The following is a 20,402-nucleotide window of genomic DNA, read 5'->3' on the forward strand; positions in this document are numbered from 1 at the left end:
TGGTCAGACAGAGCAGTGGTGTAAGAATCAGTGGGCACATGTCTATACTTTAACCTGTCTGGCACCAGATGACGCTTCTTATAAGACAGATCTGATGCAGTGTAGTGTGAAATGTTGCGTCTGCTTGACAAGAAAGTATCGTCTGTAGAAACAAATGGTTTCCTTGATGTGGATGTGACCTTTGATTTGGTGTCAAGGACAGAGGACAAGATAGGGGTACGAATTGGGGTAGGAACAGGCATGCGGGAGTCAAGAGAGAGTTTTCTGGGTGAAGTTGGTCTTCCCACAGAAGAAGAGAAATCTCTCTGGTGAGTAATCGATTCAGGTTTCATGATACGATGGAGTGTTTCCATGGATCTGAACTTCTCCAAAGCTTTTCCAAAGTCAGCCTTTTTCTCCAGTCCTTGAATCTTTGGTTTCGGTGGCATTGTTTTCTCCACAAGGAATTTGTCTCTCCTTGATCTAGGGCTTAGAGGTGGTGGCTTATTCTGCACAGAGATTTCTGCCAAGAATTTCTCCTTCAAAGATTTAGTGTCTGTCCAAGCCTTGATGGTATTCTTTTTATAAGTCTGTACCTTCTCTTCAAATTCCTTGCGTCTCTTGTCAATCTTATTAAGCTCAGCCAAGAAGAGGTCCTTCTTGGACCGAGTGGCTGTAGGCTTTTGGTTAGTGCTAACTATAGGTGATACTAGCTTACTAGACAAGTCGGTATAAGCGCTACCATGACTACCTGTGACGAGGTACAACTCACTTGGTTTACGGTACACTGGGATGTAGGGCGACGGCGAGGATAATCCCGATGGATACTCAGCACGCACACGGAACAAATAATCTTGGTGGCGTTGCAGGTTGGAGATGCGGTACGAGGTGCCTCTGACATTTCTGGCCACTGGTTGCCAGTCATAACGTGGTGGAGTCTGGGCCTCGATCAGGAAGGCCAGTGGTTCTTCATCATAACCATAGGCTGGCACATCTACCATTTTCCATTTTAACTCAACATAGTCATCTTTCACATCCACAAGTCTTGGTGAGCTTATTGGTGTTTTGGGCAATACTACAAAATAGATTATATAGATTTTAATCATCAGAAGTAAAAATGATGTCTGATTTACATTAATTAGTCTGTAACATTCATCAAATAATTTTGAATTCTCTTTAATGAATCAGGTTGTCTGTTTAAAATCAGGTATTTTCACGTAGTAGTCCTTCCTGTGTTTTCTTTTTCTAATGATTCAAGACTTTTAAGCTATACCTGGCCTCCTGTACAGAGAGATGGCCTTTGTGTAGTCTCCTGGGCCCTCATCATATACCCCTCGGACTCGGAACTCGTAGTCCTGTCGGGGTTTGAGTCCTGTGATGCGGTAATTAGTGTCTGGTATGTCATGTGCCACTGATCGCCAGTCACGTGACGGAAGTTCACGCAACTCCAGACGGTATCTGCGTGGCAAGATAAGTGGATCCTCCACGTTTCCTCTTGGCAGTGGTAACCAAGACAACCTCACTGCATCAGGTTCCACATCATACAACTGTGGACGAGCCACTGGGAATCGAGATGGTACTGAAAACAAACACCAGCCAAAATTGGTAATAATTTATAAAGTCACTCCAAGAAAGATTTGAAATCCAGAATATTTTTTTCAACAAAACCTTTTATATCAATCACAATCAATACATAGAAATGAGCCTTACATCTGAACCTGTTGAATGAAATGGGATAGGTCGGTTCACTAAGTACTTTCTCTGCCTCTGCACGAATCCTGAACAAATGATCCTGGTCAAATGGCAGTCCAGTGAGCTGATAGTTTGTGTCTCTGACTCCACTGGCCACTCGAGTCCAGTGCCTCTGGCTAGGCTCCCAGCGCTCGATCTGGTACGTGACAGGGCCTTTGTTGAAAGGAGACATCGATTTTGTTCGCCATTTTAAGCGGAGAGAGCGACTGGTGTCATCAATGTCTGTGATTTCTGGGATGTCAACTGGTGCCTTCCAACCTTACATGAACAATCACATTAAACAAAAATGTAATGCACTTCTTTTCTTGCAAATATAGACTAAAAATGCTTTTACAAATAATCAAGTTTAATACTATACAGATGAACACTTTAAAACAAATCCTACTTTTGACTCCCAGCATTTTGACAGGGAGGGTGGGCCTGCTGAGACCAAACTCATTTTCTGCTTGGATGCGGAAACTGTAGTCCTTATCGTTTCTGAGATTGGTGACCTGGTAGAATGGATGTGGTATCCTGCGGACCAGAGGTCTCCAGGTGGTGCTAGGTGGTTCCTGGACGTAGATGGTGTATGTAACAGGGCTGCTTTCTGACATGTACATGGGGAAGTCAGCAGGTCGCCATGACAACCAGAAAGAACCAGAGGGTCCAATGTCATAAATTAAGGGCTCCTCTTGAGGCAATGTAGGAGCAACTGAAAATATACACATGGAAAACTATTTATTAGCTGTCTATTGACAGAATGGTTTAAACACAAATAAATGACAACTTTTTTACTCAAAATATAAAATTCTTTCTTTTAATTCAACCTTCTTGAATTCAAATCCTATGTCTATTTAGACTAAAAGAAACTTGGCACTTCTACAAATTTAAAAAAAAATTAAAAATTATCTCACCAGCCCGTTTCTTGACCACAACAACTGGTGTTGGATCACTGATGCCCATGTCATTCTCTGCTCTGACCCTGAAACAGTAGTCCTTGTCTGGGTTCAGATTGGTGACATTGAAGTCGGTATGGGGTATTCCCTTGGCCAGTGTCATCCAATCGGAGCGAGGCAGTTCCTGGATCTCCAGGCGGTAGGTGACAGGAGAATAGTCAGTGATCCTTGACGGCAGCTCCACTGAACGCCATTGCAATTTCAGGGAGTCTGGTCTCAGTTCAAACACATAGGGCTCCTCTGGGGGCATCCTTGGGGGACCTGTAAGGTAATGTATTCGACATTCTTTAATGAATACAATGTTTAATATTCTTGAACCTTGTTTCAACATATTCACCACTGTACATGTGCGTATTACATACAGTACCTGTACAACCATGATGTTGCCCTTTAAGGGCCCTTTCATTAATTAATAAATTGAACTGAATTGATTTATTCACCACTCTTTTCATTCAATATATAAATTTTCTACTCACAAGCCCTTCTTTGCAGATAGACAGGCATAGATGGCTCTGTCATAATGTTGTCTGCCTCGGCCCGAATCCTAAACAAGTAGTCCCTGTCTGGTCTTAGATTGGTCACATGGTAACTCGTCTTGGGGACGTTGGATGCATAGGTCCTCCAGTGACCTCTCTCTGGTGGGTCCTGGATCTCTATGCGGTAGGTGACCGATGGCATGTGAGTGGTGTGACTGGGCAGGGTGGCGGGCTGCCAGGATAGCACCACTGAGTCTGGGTTAAGGTTGGTCAGGATTGGCTCATACCGTGGGAAGAAAGGCACTGCAAGGAAAAATCAGTTTTTCAAGATTTTGGCTCTTAGTTCTTATAAATTTCATAATCAAATTTAGCAAATTGTACAAACTTCCCTATAAAACATTTGAGTCACACAATGTACCAGCATGTGCAAATCGCTATCCTTTTTCTTTTTTTCACTAGATTTCAACTACTGAAAGTTGCTTTTAAATTAAATCGTACCTGATTTTCTGTATACAGTTACAGGAAGTGATGGCTCACTATTTCCGAAATCTGTCAGAGCTTTGATGCGGAATTGGTATTCCTTGTCTGATCGCAAACCCTTCACCAAGTACGAGGTGTCATGTACATTCCTTGCCAATGGCTCCCAGTGAGAGCTTGGAAGAGTCTTCATCTCCACCATGTAGCGAATTGGAAGTTTGTGTCTAGCAAACTGTGGGAGCTCAGCCTGTCTCCAGGACAGCTGAATGGAGTCCTTACCCACCTCTACTGCTTTTGGCTCTTGTGAGTACAGTCTTGGTCGTACTGAAAAATGAAATAGAATCATTTCATATTTCATAAGCATATTTTTATTTGCACGAGTCAAACTATAATGTAACTTGCTGATGGATGTAAACATTTTAATAATCTGTAGGAATTATGTGTATATGGTTTTAATCTTTTAGGAACTTTCATTTACCTACCAAATATGTGCATAATGTGTTATAATAGTACCTGGCATTGAAGTCAGAGTCACATATGGCAGAGGTTCCAAGGTGTATGTTGGAGAACTTGGAGTAACTCTGAACAAATAGTCCCTGTTTGGGCGTAAGCCTGTCACATGATACTGGTTGTCTGGTACGCCAGTAGCAATAGGTCTCCATTCACGTGAAGGTGGCTCTTGCATGTCAATCCTATAAGTCAGTGGCACAGTAGGGTCAATGTAAGGTCGCTGCCATGACAACCTCAGAGACTCAGCCTGCAGATCAACAATATCTGGCATTCTGGGAAGAATAGATCTAGGAGCTGTGAAATAGAAAAATACTAAACTCATCCAAAGATAACAGAGAAAAATAAATCATAATGTTTAAAGTTCTTGAATATACATGCAATGAGAAAATTCAATATAATTAACCATGATGATGAAGCTAACCTGGTAGAGCAGTGAGAGACACTGGAGGCAGGGGCTGTAGAGGGCCCAGGCTGGTTTCTGGAATGACCCTAAACATGTAGTCTCTGCTGGGTCCCAGGCCTCGGATCCTGTAGCTATTGTCAGTGATTCCCGTGGCCAGCGGTCGCCAGTCCATGCTCTGGGGAGCCTGCATTTGAACCTGGTACCTCAGGGGGCGCTTGGTGTCTGTCACTGGGGGTTTCCATGTCAGCCTCAGGGCGTCCGAGTCATCATACAGGAGCTGGGGCATGTTTGCTAATGGTCTGCTTGCAGCTGAAAGAAAATGGAAACATTAGAGTACAAAATTATATCTTTATGTGAAAAAAAACCCCAACCATAACAAGTTTTAATGATATTGATTTAGTTCCTACATTCATTATTTTCACTTTCAGTGAATTGTTAATATCAGAGAAATTGATTTCCTTTTCAAAAAATTGAATTACTTACATTCAAAAAAAAATTTAAAAGGGGATCATGTTATTTTGCTTCGTTTTTTAATAAAGAAAAAAACTTTATTATACACAAACATACCAGGCAATGGTCTTCTGTAAGAGACTGGCAGAGCGTATGAGGGAGGTGTCACTCCGTATGGAGTTACTGCCCTTACTCTGAAGCGATAGTCCCTGTCTGGCAGCAAGTCAGTGACTCGGTACCGAGTTGTGGGTAAACCTGTCACAACCGGTCGCCACTCATCTAGTGGTGGCTCACTCATCTCCACCATGTACAGCAGTGGTTCTTCATCCGAGTGGTAAGGTGGTATCTCCACTTTGTTCCAGGCAAGGCGGACTCCTTCAAAGTCGGGTTCTGTGTCCTCCAATTCCAGCCTGTCTATTGGGATTCTGGTGGTAGCTAATGAAAAAACAATTCCATGAAAAATGCATTGTCAGAGAAGGCGTTATTAATGTACATGTATTATAAGATACTCATTCTAAATCATGTTGGATTTTATGAAAACTTATGCGCATTTCAACTAAATCAAAATCAGGAAGCTTGGACATCATTGAAAGACATATCAGAGAATGTATTTTATGTACTTAGATTAATCAAAATGTTACCTAGAGTTCTGTAGAGTGATGTAGAAGGAGAAGGCTCTCCATAACCTCCTCCCATAGTTCTAGCCTTAACCCTGAATTTATAGTCTTGTCCTGGGGTTAATCCTCTGACTGTGTAGCTGAGGTCAGGGACGTCTCTAGCAACGGGTCTCCAGTCACGCTTGGGTGGTTCCTGCATCTCTAACATGTACAGCAGTGACTCGTCTGTGGTGGAGAATGATGGGACATTCACCTTCTGCCAGGACACACGCACTGTCTCTGGCTCCATGTCAACAATGGTTGGTCTGCTGATTGGTACTCCAGGGAAATCTGAATGGGAAAAAGAACATGCAAGTAAAATGGTAGAAAAATAACAACTTCTTAATACAAATTAGATCATATTTTTCTGTACATACGTGTAGCTCTGGGGACCCACAGAGACTCGGTTGGCTCACTTTGGCCATACTTGTTCTCAGCCCTCACCCTGAAGTTGTAGTCTCGGTCAGACTTAAGCTCTGGGATGTAGTAGCTGGTGTCCCTGATGCGGTGGGCCAGGGGGATCCAGTCCTTGGCAGGCAGCTCCTGGGCCTCGAGGCGGTATGTTATGGGAGCCACCTTCTTGGCCGCCACTGGAGCATTGGCAGGTTTCCAGGCAAGCCGCACTGTTTCCTGTCCCATCTCTGTCACAAAGGGCTTTGACTGGGGTAATTTGGGAGGCACTAAAAATAAAGCAGTGGTAACATTGAGGAAAACTGCCAATTTTTTTACCATCTGTAATAACTATTACCGTAGTAAACTAAAAATTGACATGAATTGATTAGTAAGGTGTTTGACCAAAGTGGATAAATATGAAGACATAAATCATTTTACCTCTAGATTCATGTGGTTTCACATGGAATTTCTCAGCAATTTCATCTTCCACTGAAAAAAAACCAGCAATATTTACAATGTTGGTTTACGTTTCTACTTAAATTAACATTTGCTTTTCCAGTTGTACAATTAAATTCAAGATTTCCTGCACATATAATAACATACCTGGTTTGGGTCTTGCCAGCATGGCTGGTTGGGTGGAGTCACTAACACCAAACTGGTTCTCAGCGTACACTCTGAAGGCGTACTCAGCTCTGGGCTTCAGATTCTTCACCATGTGAGTGTTTCCATGAATACCAGTAGCCACCTTGTGCCAGTCGAATCCTGGCAGTTCTCGAGCCTCGATGACATACTTAACATTTCTGCCTTCAGGTGGCAGGGTTGAGGTGTAGGCCGGTAACCATGACAACCTGACAGACTCCTCCCTGATGTCTGTGAGTGACGGCTTGTCATAAGGCAGAGACGGCATAGCTGGAAGATATGGAGAGATATGCCTTCAAATTCTCAATGTGACTTTATTTTGACAATTATTATATGCACTGTAGTTGATAAGATTTTAGAATTACTGGAGACACAGTATGTTAATAATGAGAAGCACTGAAGCAATATGCCCATGGTTTTATACCTTCATGATCTGACTTTGTAGAATCCCGAGAAAATCTTCTTGCAAATGGTGAATAGTCACTATCAACAGAAGAGTCCTTCTTTGATTTTGAACCTTTGAAAAGAATTAGTAACTTTTTCAGATTGGTTTTCTATTAATTAATCAGCATTAACAGATAGAGACAACAGGACAGGATTATTACTTGGTAGTTCCAGGGCTGCTGTACAGCTGGTTTCGCCGGCGGGGTTACTGATTTTACAGGTGTACTGGCCCGTGTCACTGTCCATCACGTCCCGAATTGTCAGAGTGCAGTGACCACCATCACGGTTAATCCAGTAGCAAGAGCCGGGGGTCAGGGCCTTGTTATCCTTGTACCTGAAAAATTATCATTTTATTTATAAAATGCATTTTAATCATGTTTTATCATTATGTTACAAGTTTTTGTCTTAGATCTACATTCAGTTTGTTGACTTACCATGTGACATTTGGTTCAGGAATTCCCATGATTTTACACTCAAACTTGGCATTCTTTCCTTCTGGGGAGTATGTATCCTCCATTCTCTTCATGAAAGTGGGTGGACAGCCATACTTGGCATCAAAGTCTTTCTGTCTGAAGCTATCAAAGAAAGAAACAATGTACATGTTCACTTTGAACATCTTTTCTTATATCAAAAGTTTAAAAAAAAATTACCCTAAAAAAATTAAACCAAAGTTTGTTGACTTTCTGTTACCTTGGTTTATCCTCCTTGAATTCCAGTGGAGCCCGCTTCACGATCAGGTTACTGGAGCAGTAGACCTCACCCTCAGAGTTCACAGCCTTACACGTGATTTTGCCCTCATCCTCTATGCGAAGGTCATTCAAGGTCAGCCTGAAGGTATCAGCCTCCTGGGTCATCTGGAAGCGTCTGTGTGTTTCCTGATAGAAACATGACATTGACAGTTGACGTACAGCTTATAAATGATTTAAAAGGTAAACTGCTTTTTACCACCTTATCATTACTCTAAATTTTAATTTAAAGATAAGCAATGTAATTATGTTACATCTCCAGATTCTTCATCAAGGAAAAAAAATAAGTCTGCTCCAATTAACAACTTACAGAGATGGGTTTGTGGTTGTAGAGCCAGTTGACTTTTGGTTTAGGTTCTCCAACAACCACCACTTCATATACCATCTGGTTTCCTGCTGTGGAAGTGGCATCATCTACCCAACAAAATGGTAAATGGGTATTAACTCACATTTGATCTCATGTTTGTTTTAATTAAAATTTTATATTTTGTCTTTTGAGGAAAAGTTTAACCACAAGTTGAATTGGATCTTACTTTCTATGAAATTTACAAAAACCACAAACATTGTTTCCTCATCAATCATTACATTAAAACCATTTATCTAATGGCATAATTTTCTGCTTCAACTCAATTGGAAGAGGGTCACTCACCTATTCTCTTTAAGAACTTGGGCAGCATTGGGACTCCCTTGATGGTCTGATCTAGTAATGTGAGTCCAGCGGAGCACACTGCCTCCCCCAGGGAATTCTTCAGGTGACAGCTGTACTTCCCAGCATTCTTTGCTTTAGTTTCTTTAATGCTGAGGGTACAGATATTCTCTTGTTGCTGAATCTTCACATTTTCAGATGCCTTGATCTCCATTTCATTCAACAACCACCTTTAAGAAACCAAATTTCTTTTTATTTTTGATTAACATTGCTGGTTACTTATTCTTTCATCATCCAATTACCAGAATTTTCATCTTCCTGATACATGTACAGAATACCGGTATGTATTTTATCAATTGCTTTTATTGCAAAAAAAATCCTTGAAAAATTACAGTTATTGTTACCTGACAACAGGCATGGGTTTCCCAGCTATCATACACTGGAAGGTAGCAGGCAATCCGTCCGTGATTGTCTGATCGTAAAACTTTGTCAAAAATTTGGGAGCAATGTCTGTGTCTTCAAGCTGTTCTTCAAGAGCTGAAAAAAATAAAATCTTTTAATAAAATGTCTGACACATCAAATGTCAAATTTATCCAATATTTGTCATTTCACAAAAAATGAAGCCAATCAGAAATCAATGTTATTTTCACCTACCAATGACATTAAGGTAGGCCTCTGTCATGGCCTCCCCATACTTGTTGTGAGCCCAGCAGGTGTATCGCCCTGTGTCCCCCATCTCCACGTTCTGGACCAGCAGGGAGTAGATCTCATTGTTGAAGTTCAGGAGTTTGTAGCGCTTCCCGGATTCTACCACCTTACCATCCTTCATCCTGTGTACAGACAACACGTTCTCAAAGTATTGCATGAAAAATACATATTGGTAGCAAAAGAAACCTTAATCCTCCTGTAGACTGGTCAACCATTTTAATTTTCTGCTTGCCAACCACTTATCACTCTTACTACCCATAATCAAAAGATTGATAGTAAAGATAAGAGAAAAGGACTTGTACACATTTTAATTTCATATTCATGTATTATATCATGAAGCGATACAAACTAAGAGGGCCATTAACAACAAAAAGTTTGAGGATTGTATATAGCTAGATGATATTAAAGTAAAAATTGATGTATGGTCTTACATTTTTTTGTGCCTAAAATGCAATGAAAGATAACCAAAGGTTTTCTGGGATAAATGAGAATTGCTGTAAAGTTTGGTGTTAGATAAAAGCTAAATTGCAAACTAGTTGATCAATTTGGGCCCAGGCTTACCAGGTGATTTCTGGTTTTGGGTGAGCTACCACGCGGCAGTCGAAACGAGCCAGTCTTCCTTCCTCCACCTGACAACTGTTCATCTGGAAGAAGTAGGCCGGAGTCTGGAACTCCTCCTCTGCCAAACCTTCCTTGTACTTCTTTAAACTGGAAGGCTGGGCTGCAACAAGTATAAGCTTGACTGAAATTTTCATTTATCAAAAAGAAAAACATAGGGCGTAGGTGATGGGTATTTTAAATTACAAAATGAAACAAGGGCCATATGATAGTAACTTACTAACTTTTAAGTCATTTTAGCCCCTCAAGTACACAAATGAATTGTTCAAATATATGTGACATTCATTGTTGGAAATTTTCCTTTTTATTTAATATAAAACATTATTTATTTTGTAAAACAGTGCCTTAGATCATTTCAAAACCACCTGATGCCAGCATCAGAGTTCCTACCATTTCCGACAAGTAGCTCAGCGGAGCTGATGGTAGATCCGTTGACATTCATGGCTCTAGCTGTGTAGAGACCTGTGTCGTCTTTCTTGGTTTGGGGGAATTCCAGTACATGGACGTTCCCCTCTGACAGAACACGGCATTGATCGGTGTTCTTCAGGGGACGATTGTTCTTCAGCCATAACACCTTGGGTTGTGGAATACCAACGACTAGACACTCCAGTCTGGCCATGGAGTTCTCTGTAACAAGCAAGCCTTATAGTGTAGGATTTGCAGATCCTTGTACTGCATCAAATTTATTTTGCCACTTATCTTTATAAAGCTTAGCACAGTGTATTTGTTTGCTTTGCCCTATTCAACCTCAATGGTAAAATCTTAAACTGAGTAAATATAAAACAGTAAGTTACTTATCATTAACACATAACTGCCATGGAAATTTATAAGTATACACATTTTTCTCGGAAGGGGGAGGAGTGCCATATGGTAAAAATTAACTTGTACATGTAATCAAAATATCTGCACTCACTTTAAAAACTTAAAAACTTAATTCACTAATGCCTGATGGGAGAATTAAAATTATATAAGCATTTTCAAAAACACACTTCCTCGGGTTTTTTTTAACAGAACAATGTACTAATATTCCAAAATTGTATTCACCACATAGTACCAAACATGAGTCTGCCATAATCTTGATCCTATTACCTGATACAACGGTTTTCTTGAGCTTTCGTTTGAAGATTGGTCGAGTTGTTCCATCCTCAAACTCAGGCTGTATATCATGACTGGTGTCTATTATCTTGAAATCTGTTTTTAAACAAGAATAAACCTCCTATCATTTCATGAATGAAATAATGCTAGATGCAACTTGCTCTTTGGTAGTTACAAGAGTCAGATATTTTACAACAATGGACATCTGTTTAGATATTGAGAGAGCCTACCATCAGAGCTGGCCAGGGATACATTGTCTGTGTTCTCAGTCCTCTTGACGGCTGAAGACTTGACCTTGGGAGTCTTGGTGGCTATTTTTCTGTGCTCCGGCATCTTTTTTGGTTTCTCTACTTTAACTCCTACGGCAAAGAAATCAAGTGAACAAATGTTACTTGTATTAAATAGGAATCGTGCAAAGGCAACATACTGTGTATAATTCAATTTACTTTATGCAAACTATCATCTATAGTTCCATTTTCACAATGTTAAAATTTATTGCATGCTTTCATAATTACAATTTAACTGAAAAAATCGTATTTTCTCCTTGATGATGATTTTTTTTATGACATGCAAGATTACAATAATACAGCATCTTAATAAAATACACAACATTGTGAAAATATCTGGTTATTGCTCATAGCAGAGCTTAGTACATGTACTTTATATCATCATCATCAAACTTCCAAGAAGTACAACCAAATCATGTATTTATCTGATTCTACAAAATCAGATACCGGTACATGGTTCTTACCAAAACAAACACACCAACTGAGTCATTACATTCCTTAAAATTCCACAGTCCTCACTTCATAAACCTCCAAAAAACAGCCCAAGCACAATTAATCCATAAAACGCACACATATATACTTGTACAGAGTGATTTGACATTGGTTTGACCTCTGTGTAGCTCTGAACACCAATTTGTTATCACTCTCTTTGCCTCTGCTTCAGAAGCAGTAGATAACTGATAGCACAAGCTTCACCTTCAGACTGCCTCAAAATACACAACATCTGTTCCTATAGCTACATGTACGCAGCATCATTTCTTTCAAAAATCTAGAATTCCTCTTTTTTTATATCAGTAATAAAGATGTAAAATACAAGAAGACCTCAACATAAGAAAGAATTGTTTTTAAAATTCATACACTCACCAAATTCTAGGTTTTAAGCCTTAGCAACATTTCCTCTGTATTGTACATTAAGATAATACAGTATAAGATCTCTGCAGGGCTCCCATTGCTCTGATGGCATCAGAAGAGGAGAGAGAAGAAGGAGGATTAATTATAATGTTTGACTGCATGTAGAGCACTGTGTTAGGTAAGTAGATGATAAACAGATGTGGGAGATATCAGACTCTTTAATGAAGCAATACACATCACTTATGACAAGCACCAACACCCAATACACACCTCCATCAGAGAGAGAGAGAGAGAGAGAGAGAGAGAGAGAGAGAGAGTCTTGATAACTACTGGAAGGTTACATGTATTCCTGTTGAGATGGTATTGTGTTTTAGAAGCTTACAACTGTCCTCTGTATTGTTAAACTCTATTTTGCCTGTAAGTCATTTACTGGTATATACAACATGTCAAATTATCTTTTAATATAAATACCTAACTGTTTTTCATGTGGCATTTTTTCTCTAAATATAATTGGTAACCAAATAACTGATACGTGACTTAAAGACCAAACAAAAACACACTATACCTAGAACTATACCAAACCCAGAGAGCTGGCAGCACAGTTTTCTATTTTTACTGACTCTATACATGTGGAAAGAGACAAGAAGAATATAACCTCTGATTTTATGAACCATTAACTGGCATCGATTCAGATCTGATCAGACACCAGCATGTAAAGAATTCAGCATTTTTCACTGCATGACGTCAGTTTTTTCCTCCCCTCTGCACTTCAATGCAGTTACTAAAACTTCAACTATGTTTATTCCCCTAGACAATTACATAACCGATTCCCTACCAGCCCTAATCAAAGTTGATTCCAAGTTTTGCTTGGATTTTTTTTTATTTCGTCTGTTAGCTGTAGTGTTTAATTACATAATACGTGCATTCTTAACTCTTTGAAATTTTTTTCAGAAAAAAAACCACATATGTACAACTAGCAATATAAGCTTTGCAATTTAAAAGATTGAAAAAATAAATATTATAATACCTAGTGAAAAAAATCTTTCTGTTACTACTAAATGCTTTTCTTTACTTAAACATCTGTGGAGTCCTAAATTCTACCTTTGTGAATGTAGGTGAAAGACAGGTAAACAAAACAATATGTAAGAGCATAGATATTTGGGATGTGCCATCCTGCATACTGACAAACTGTCTACAAAAATAGAAGAGGCTAAATCAAGAATTGTACATTCACTGCTGATGATGTTGATACCTCAATGCAATGGTACACAAAAGTCATGATGCTCAAACATCTTTCTGAGATGAGACTTATGAATATTATGTAACCCAACAATTCATAAAATTCTGGGAGTCACCCATCCCTCTCCCTATTTGCTTTATTGTGAATGCATTTACAGTAAAACAAAAAGGTATGTCAAAATCCCTGCAAGCTAGATGAAAAGAAATCAAGGGTGTTTGGTAAAAAATGTTTTTTTACTTGGTGCAATATTGCTTTATCAGTGAGGGCTGATTCTGCTGTGGGTGTGTAGATAGGAGGCTATATTTTAGAAGCAGAAGTTTATATCTGTTTGATGGCATCTCACTGAGAATTACACAGCATCCATCAGCTGTCAAGGCTGTATTGATAAATTTACAGAGACTTGTGTTTCTACAGATAAGCTAGTTCCTAGACACAGTACTCTTTGCCAAACATAATATCCTACAGATAGGGGACCACAAAACTCAAGGAGAACCAGCTAAAATGTTTATCCTAAACAAATCCATTAAGTGCATTTTAAAGATAAGATACTCAAAGATCTGCATAATCATATTTATCACTGGAACTCCATGTCATAATTTCAAAACCAGATGGTTCTGGTTTGGATATATTTTCTTTCTCGATATTCTTCCTCCTGAATACCAAAACATCTTCAGTGATAATCAGTGTGAAGAAAATAGAGACAGAGGTGTCAATAGCTTCATAGAATTGACTGGATTTTTATAATAAACTTAAAAATTCAATAACGATTTAACTTCTCTCTACTAAAAAATGATTAAATTAACAGGAAACTTAAAACGACTTCAGTCAGCTTCTTAATATTTCACCATCTAAACAACATCCTAAAAATAATACTAATTCTTGGAATGACAAGCTGTCTGCATCCACTAGTTGCTACACTCTGTCCTGCCTGGTTTGACTGACCGAGATTGTTCTCACTTGTACAGACAGGATCCAGCATTAACTGCGTGTCCATCACCCCATAAACTCTCTACCAGTTATCTACAACCTACATTCCTTCCCCCTCTCTCAATCAAAACAATCCCTCTAAGATGATCAACACTAATAACTCTCTCTCTTTCTCTCTCTCTCTCTCTCTCTCTCTCTCTCTCTCTCTCTCTCTCTTTCTCTAACATCTAGACTTTCTGTCCTTTTTTTTAAATAAAGCATTGTTTTTTGACTCCTTACACAATAAATGTAAAGACTCTCATATTTTCAAAAAGAAGATTAAAACTTTTTTTAAAATATGGTTATATACAAAGCCATCATTATAGCAATATATTAACATACCTAGTTTTTCTTGAGCCTCCTGTATGTCTCTCACAAGTGTTTGTTTGGCGAATGGAGAACTGGTTTCCAACGTCAAAAATGACGCAGGAGATTCCTTGTCTTCGTCTAACGTCACATCCCACAATGCCAAGCTCCCCCCAATGTCATCTTCGCATAGGGCGACAGTCCGCAACTAAAAAACAAATATTTCACAGTCAAAGTCTAGCTACAACAGCCAATGGATGAGCAATAGCCAAAAGCCTGAAGAATGCTGCAACGGAGAGCTGAAGCCACTTGCTGGGGAAGCTGAAGAAGATTACATCAGTGATAAGAACGTCTACCTGTGAACCCACACTCTGGAATCTGCGCTTCTCCTCTACAGCTCCCTCCACCAAGAATTCTGGCAGAGACCAGCAAATATTTCTGACTCACAGAAGTAGATACATTACATCCCTGTGTATTTATAGACCCTCAAGATAAGAGCTTTCTTTGCGATTTTTTTCAAAAATAAGTTTAAAAGCTGGCAAAGAATTTTAAACACATTCAAATTTCATTGAAATTTAAATCCTGAATTATTTGGATTTTTAAAACCTACTAATAGACAATTCATTTAATGTAATGACAACTTCATGTAGTACATGTACATACCATATGCTACAAATATCTGACAAATAAAGCTTTTTTTAAAACACAATCTTGCTGAAAATTTCACATGGATATCCAAAACTTTAATAACCATATATCAAAATAAATCATAATACAAAAGCCTGTCTATAATAATTACAAGTACCAGTAAGTTTATAAGAAAAGTAATTTAAATTTATTTTTTTTTACTTCTACACTTCATTCAAATTATTTTTGAATTTACACGTAGATGTACTATTTCACATTGAAAACTATGGGTTTCACAAAACAATGGAGAAAAAAACCCTCTTTATGTCATGCTGTCACAGACTGACATGCTGACAAGAGGCAAAAGTCTGATAAACTACAAAGTAGCTGGGAGACTGGGGTACAAGATGTTATGTGTTCTGATGAAAGACTAACAGTAATGTCATCACTGCCTTGCCCTCCCAACAAGTCAATGTTACAGCACAGATCTGTATCATAGCACTTCTGTATACTTGACCCCACAGCAGCCATCAATAACGCCCAAACAACAGATTTTTTTGTTTTTCCAAACTATGAATTCACTACATAAAAATTGATGTCATTTTTTGTAATCATAAAAAAAAATGGACTCTATTTGCAATCTTAATATCACGTAAATTACAGACATTTTTTTTTTAATTTATACACAATCGATGGTCAAAATTTTTTAAATAAAACAAATTCAAATTTCATTTTTTTTTTAGAATGTTGCTACAACATACATGTATCATATTAGTCCAGATATTTTGGAAATTTTTTTATACTTAGTTAAAAAATTATTGCCCAATACATCATCAAAGTAAGATATGCATCGGACATTCATTTACAGCTTTGCTTTATATGTCAGGTTGGTTTACCACATATTATAAAGAAAACCAACGTAAATAGGCTCCTTTTAACACAAACAAGACCCCAAGTATAAATTATCAGGATATGGCAACAAACAATTTTTAGCCAAGTTCTCAATTGAAAATTCATTATTTACTAAATAACAAAAACTTTTTTACTGGATTTTCAGTTTATCATGATAAACAAGTTATCGATCAGTATGGATATTTAACTACATGTATAGACTAGGTATACTAGTGAACAGTCTTTATACATATAAATGGGATTCAAACATATATAAGAAGCAGTGTTCTATGTTTTCAGAACTTGTACTTTAACTTTATCTTTTTGTTTTCACCATCAAACAATAAAATATGTTCAAATCAACTATCTTCATACATCTGGAGTAGTCTCCCCTTGTTATGGTTAAAGTTTTTAGATTTGTTTTTTTTTTCAATTAAAATGCAATTGGTAAATCTATAAGCCAATAAATATTAAACTTAATGCTTGTGATCAATCTTAAAGGATTGAAATAAAAACATTAAATGATCATTTAACTTTTAAACAAACATTTTTAATATCAAAAAGCCTTCAAAATAAAAGTTATTTCTGTTTATGAAGACATAAACTTATAAAATCAAACTATGGTGGTTTCATCCATATATTTTGTTAATTTTGCTGTTAAGTTAAAATTTATTCATGATATTTGATGTTCTTTGAAGTCCAATACAATGTATCTAATAACTTATTGGATTGACAGTATGAATTTACATATATTTGAAACTGTGATTTTCATTAATTATAAATCAACTAAAATTGATGCCCAAGAATATTGATAAAACCACAGTATTTTGAATCACAAATGGCAATGTTACATAATAAAAGATTGACTGATAAAACTTGGAAACCTTCCATTAGGCTCACCAATTATTACTATTTACTTGACATAAACACTTGCCTAGAAAACTGGCTGTTCCCCTCTTTTAAAATTGAATCTGGAAACATTTTCCTAATATACTTAATGTTTTATATAAAATCTTAATTTTTTTCGAGCACCACTTAAACAAAGGTTTGATTAACAAGGCAATATTCATTCAGATTTTGATTGATTTTATAACCTTTACTCTTATTTGCTTGTGTTAAAAAACATACATGTAATAAATGATTCTAGTTAGGATATACATGTATGTAGTAGAGGAACATTCCACTGAAAGAGAAAATTTTGAGAGTCGGAAACTCGAATACTCTTGAAAAGAAAAGGTTTTGACAGCGTTACCCCCCTTGATATGGAGTTGTTCTTCAATCTGTAACTAACACACTGTAGTTAAACAGAAAGGCATTTGTTGCTATATGCTTAAGACTGGTAATACAAGAACTTACTAATATCTCTTTCTCAAATTTAAGCTGAGGCATGCCATCTTGTCTTGTCCCTTCTTTCTCTTCTACACTGTGGGCAATTACCATCTTCTCTGGAAACAGGAAAACATAGCAGTCTTTTCCTATCTCTGATTCACTGTTCCATACTGTGGCAGTCTCCTACAAAATAAAATTATTTTACTAGCTTAAATTACATATTTTTTTGTTTCTGACATTGAAAATTGAAGTTCATTAATGCTACAAAAATAATTTTATTTTTAAATTTGCAAAGCCATACAATGTTGCACTTTACATAAAAAAAAGAAAAATCATTCAATCCATGATTTTATTAATACATGGTCTAACCAAAAGGACTTTCACAAAGGAAACTTTATACATGTATCTGTTTAAATGACTTTAGTACACCATAAATGAAATTGGTATTGCATGAGTAATTAATATTTTTAACTTACATGTGAGATGACGGAGTTTGAGGGCTCAGGGTTGTCCCAGCCCTGCATGTTGTCCAGTAACATGATACTCTCCACCTCCCGACAGATGTCACTCAGCATACTGACCGCCTCCATCAGCTGTGTACAGTCTCCACCCCCAGCCCTGGTGAACTTTATCAGATTCTGAAAAAGATATCAATAATTTACATGAAACAGGCTAGGATCTGGTCATACTATCAACAACCAATAGAAAACTCAACTCAGTTCTAACTCAAAATGATAAATTTGAGGTAAAATCCCAGCTTTTGAAGTTACATTTTAATTGAGGAAAGCTTGTGAGGAATGGCCTAGGCATTTTGAATCAAAGTGTTCCATTAGCATGTATTCAACTTCAATATCAACTAAAAGTTTAAATACCTGGAATAATTCTTGAAAGATAAATTTTGACCTATTTGAAGTATTTCATTAAAAAATGTTTATAAGATATGGAATTATGTAGAAACTTCTGAATATTGCATCAGAGCTGACAAACAGAGCAGTGAAGTAAGCCCCTGACCTTCAGTAGCTCCATGTACTCATGTATGCGGTCCACTGGTCTGTCCAATAACTCCTGCAGGGTATCACCGTCATCCCCGATACTTTTACTGTAATCCTGAAACATTCAGAGCAATTCAAATGTTTAGAGTCTTGCCTCTACTTTTAAAAAGTATTTTCAAGTCTGTTTAAGATAGATGACAAATGCTGGGTACAGACCTGTAGAAATTTCTTGAGCTCCTCAGACTCCAAGCTTTCACCTGCTTTATTCTTACCAGCCATGTAAGGCAGATACTCAGAGAAACTCTCCCTCTGGAAAAATAAATAACAATAGCATTCAAAAACAAAGGATTAGACCAGTTATTATTTACTGAAAAGCATTGGGCTATTCTACGCAAAGCAAACATTTGTTAGTATCAAGTGATTGAGTTAAGATAATCTGCATGTGTTACCTTTTTAAGGAATACCTCTGCCACTTTCTCTGGTTCGTTCTTGGAAGCCACCAATTCAGGAAGCAAATGGCTAATATCAAACACAAAGAGAAATTTATGGATTATAATTTATTTTCTGAACACTTTTCTAAATTTAATGTTAACAAAAATCCTGTTTAAATCACAATGGAAAAGAGACTTACCGATGATGGAATTGGTAAAGTGATTCCACATTTCTGAATATTTCTCTTCCTTTTTTTTTGTCAGGAAACTCATCATCAGCCACATCAAAGTAGTTCTCTATCAAGTCCCTCAGGTCACACACATAGTCTGTCTCACTGTCCAGCAGATCCTGAACAAGTTTCCTAAATAGAGATACATGTAAAAATTCTTTCTTCTCTTTATGACAGAAAGAATGGACACAGCTAGTAAAAAATAAACATAAATGTGATTAAAAAAAATCTTGATTAAACAAAATTAGTATTTTGAAATCATAACTTGCTTTCTGCATTTTTGCTATGACTTTTCCAACTTATCTCTTAATTCTTTCCATACACAATGGTCTCTTTATTAGAATTTATAGTATATATTTATTCCACAACACAGAATTTCATGAAACAGACTCTCAAAACATCAAAACAGTGATACATTGAAAATGGTTATAATTGGTCCATCGAAACGTGCTTAACAGTGAGAATCAAGCCAAAATCAACAGTTTATGTCTGAGAATTGCCAGCAACATACGAAAGGTCATGTAAGGAAAACTGCTAATTTCATCCTTTTCATTAAAGTTATATAGTTATTTGATTTGTGTGCACCAATTTGGAGGCAGTTTATTTGAGTAGCACCGAGACCAAAAATAATCTACTGTAATGTCACACAAGCTAGGGACGCATACAATTATGTCCCTGGTCATACCTTATGATACCATTATACCACAGTAGTCATCATTGAATTTCCATTAGTCAGTATTACATCATTGTGTACAGTATAAACAGTGTAAAACGCCATTATTTCAAACCTTTTCTTGTCCTCAACTTTCTCAATGTCCACATGAACATTGGTTCCTTTTCGGTTGTCCTTCTCTGTTTCTGTATATGGCTTCAAGTTCTCTGGGCTTACATAACACACCTAAATCAAAGTAAATTTATTTGATTGTAGATTTTTCTTCGAGACTCAGTGTGACCCTCATCATTATATAAAACTAACTGTAATATACATTGTAGTATAGGCCAATCCACACTTTACAAAAGTTAAGTCCCTTGGCCGCCATCTTTGGGGAAAAACCCATATATTTCTCACAGTACCTTTTGTAGTTTAGAGGGTTGTAACTTTGTCCTTTGACATTAGAAATCCGTTGCCATTGTGAATTTGAATTGCCCCAAGTTGGGGCAATTAACCCACACATCGAAGGAATAAATTAAATTCTAAGAGATTTCTTTACAGAGCGCCCTAATTTTTGGTTGCATAAAGAAGGGAAAAGTTGTTTTTTCCCTTTTGACCAATGAGTTGACCACGCACAGGGGAACAACTTTTGCAAAGTGTGGATATGACTTT

The 20,402-nt window shown here is 37.4% G+C and overlaps 1 protein-coding gene across 5 annotated transcripts in view; it reads right to left on the reverse strand.

Annotated features, from left to right (window-relative positions):
* Nucleotides 1-20,402, reverse strand: part of LOC105323023 (twitchin) — a 71,400-nt gene that overhangs the window by 32,181 nt on the left and 18,817 nt on the right. For all 5 annotated transcript variants that reach the window (XM_066075724.1, XM_066075723.1, XM_066075725.1 and 2 more), the window contains exons 10-43: nucleotides 19,867-19,976; nucleotides 19,049-19,210; nucleotides 18,867-18,936; nucleotides 18,634-18,726; nucleotides 18,437-18,532; nucleotides 17,902-18,063; nucleotides 17,453-17,608; nucleotides 14,615-14,786; nucleotides 11,158-11,286; nucleotides 10,922-11,023; nucleotides 10,223-10,459; nucleotides 9,776-9,935; nucleotides 9,161-9,336; nucleotides 8,911-9,043; nucleotides 8,510-8,736; nucleotides 8,171-8,274; nucleotides 7,805-7,989; nucleotides 7,549-7,689; nucleotides 7,276-7,448; nucleotides 7,095-7,187; nucleotides 6,635-6,940; nucleotides 6,470-6,520; nucleotides 6,016-6,318; nucleotides 5,624-5,929; nucleotides 5,100-5,417; nucleotides 4,551-4,841; nucleotides 4,133-4,423; nucleotides 3,641-3,943; nucleotides 3,143-3,445; nucleotides 2,625-2,927; nucleotides 2,117-2,422; nucleotides 1,690-1,989; nucleotides 1,253-1,558; nucleotides 752-1,054 (exon numbers count right to left, since the gene is read on the reverse strand). In XM_066075724.1, coding sequence (XP_065931796.1) covers nucleotides 752-1,054; nucleotides 1,253-1,558; nucleotides 1,690-1,989; nucleotides 2,117-2,422; nucleotides 2,625-2,927; nucleotides 3,143-3,445; nucleotides 3,641-3,943; nucleotides 4,133-4,423; nucleotides 4,551-4,841; nucleotides 5,100-5,417; nucleotides 5,624-5,929; nucleotides 6,016-6,318; nucleotides 6,470-6,520; nucleotides 6,635-6,940; nucleotides 7,095-7,187; nucleotides 7,276-7,448; nucleotides 7,549-7,689; nucleotides 7,805-7,989; nucleotides 8,171-8,274; nucleotides 8,510-8,736; nucleotides 8,911-9,043; nucleotides 9,161-9,336; nucleotides 9,776-9,935; nucleotides 10,223-10,459; nucleotides 10,922-11,023; nucleotides 11,158-11,286; nucleotides 14,615-14,786; nucleotides 17,453-17,608; nucleotides 17,902-18,063; nucleotides 18,437-18,532; nucleotides 18,634-18,726; nucleotides 18,867-18,936; nucleotides 19,049-19,210; nucleotides 19,867-19,976 — 6,871 coding nt within the window. The remainder of the gene's footprint in view (nucleotides 1-751; nucleotides 1,055-1,252; nucleotides 1,559-1,689; nucleotides 1,990-2,116; nucleotides 2,423-2,624; nucleotides 2,928-3,142; nucleotides 3,446-3,640; nucleotides 3,944-4,132; nucleotides 4,424-4,550; nucleotides 4,842-5,099; nucleotides 5,418-5,623; nucleotides 5,930-6,015; nucleotides 6,319-6,469; nucleotides 6,521-6,634; nucleotides 6,941-7,094; nucleotides 7,188-7,275; nucleotides 7,449-7,548; nucleotides 7,690-7,804; nucleotides 7,990-8,170; nucleotides 8,275-8,509; nucleotides 8,737-8,910; nucleotides 9,044-9,160; nucleotides 9,337-9,775; nucleotides 9,936-10,222; nucleotides 10,460-10,921; nucleotides 11,024-11,157; nucleotides 11,287-14,614; nucleotides 14,787-17,452; nucleotides 17,609-17,901; nucleotides 18,064-18,436; nucleotides 18,533-18,633; nucleotides 18,727-18,866; nucleotides 18,937-19,048; nucleotides 19,211-19,866; nucleotides 19,977-20,402) is intronic.

This window comes from Magallana gigas, chromosome 2, assembly GCF_963853765.1.
Source record: "Magallana gigas chromosome 2, xbMagGiga1.1, whole genome shotgun sequence".
NCBI lineage: Eukaryota > Metazoa > Mollusca > Bivalvia > Ostreida > Ostreidae > Magallana > Magallana gigas.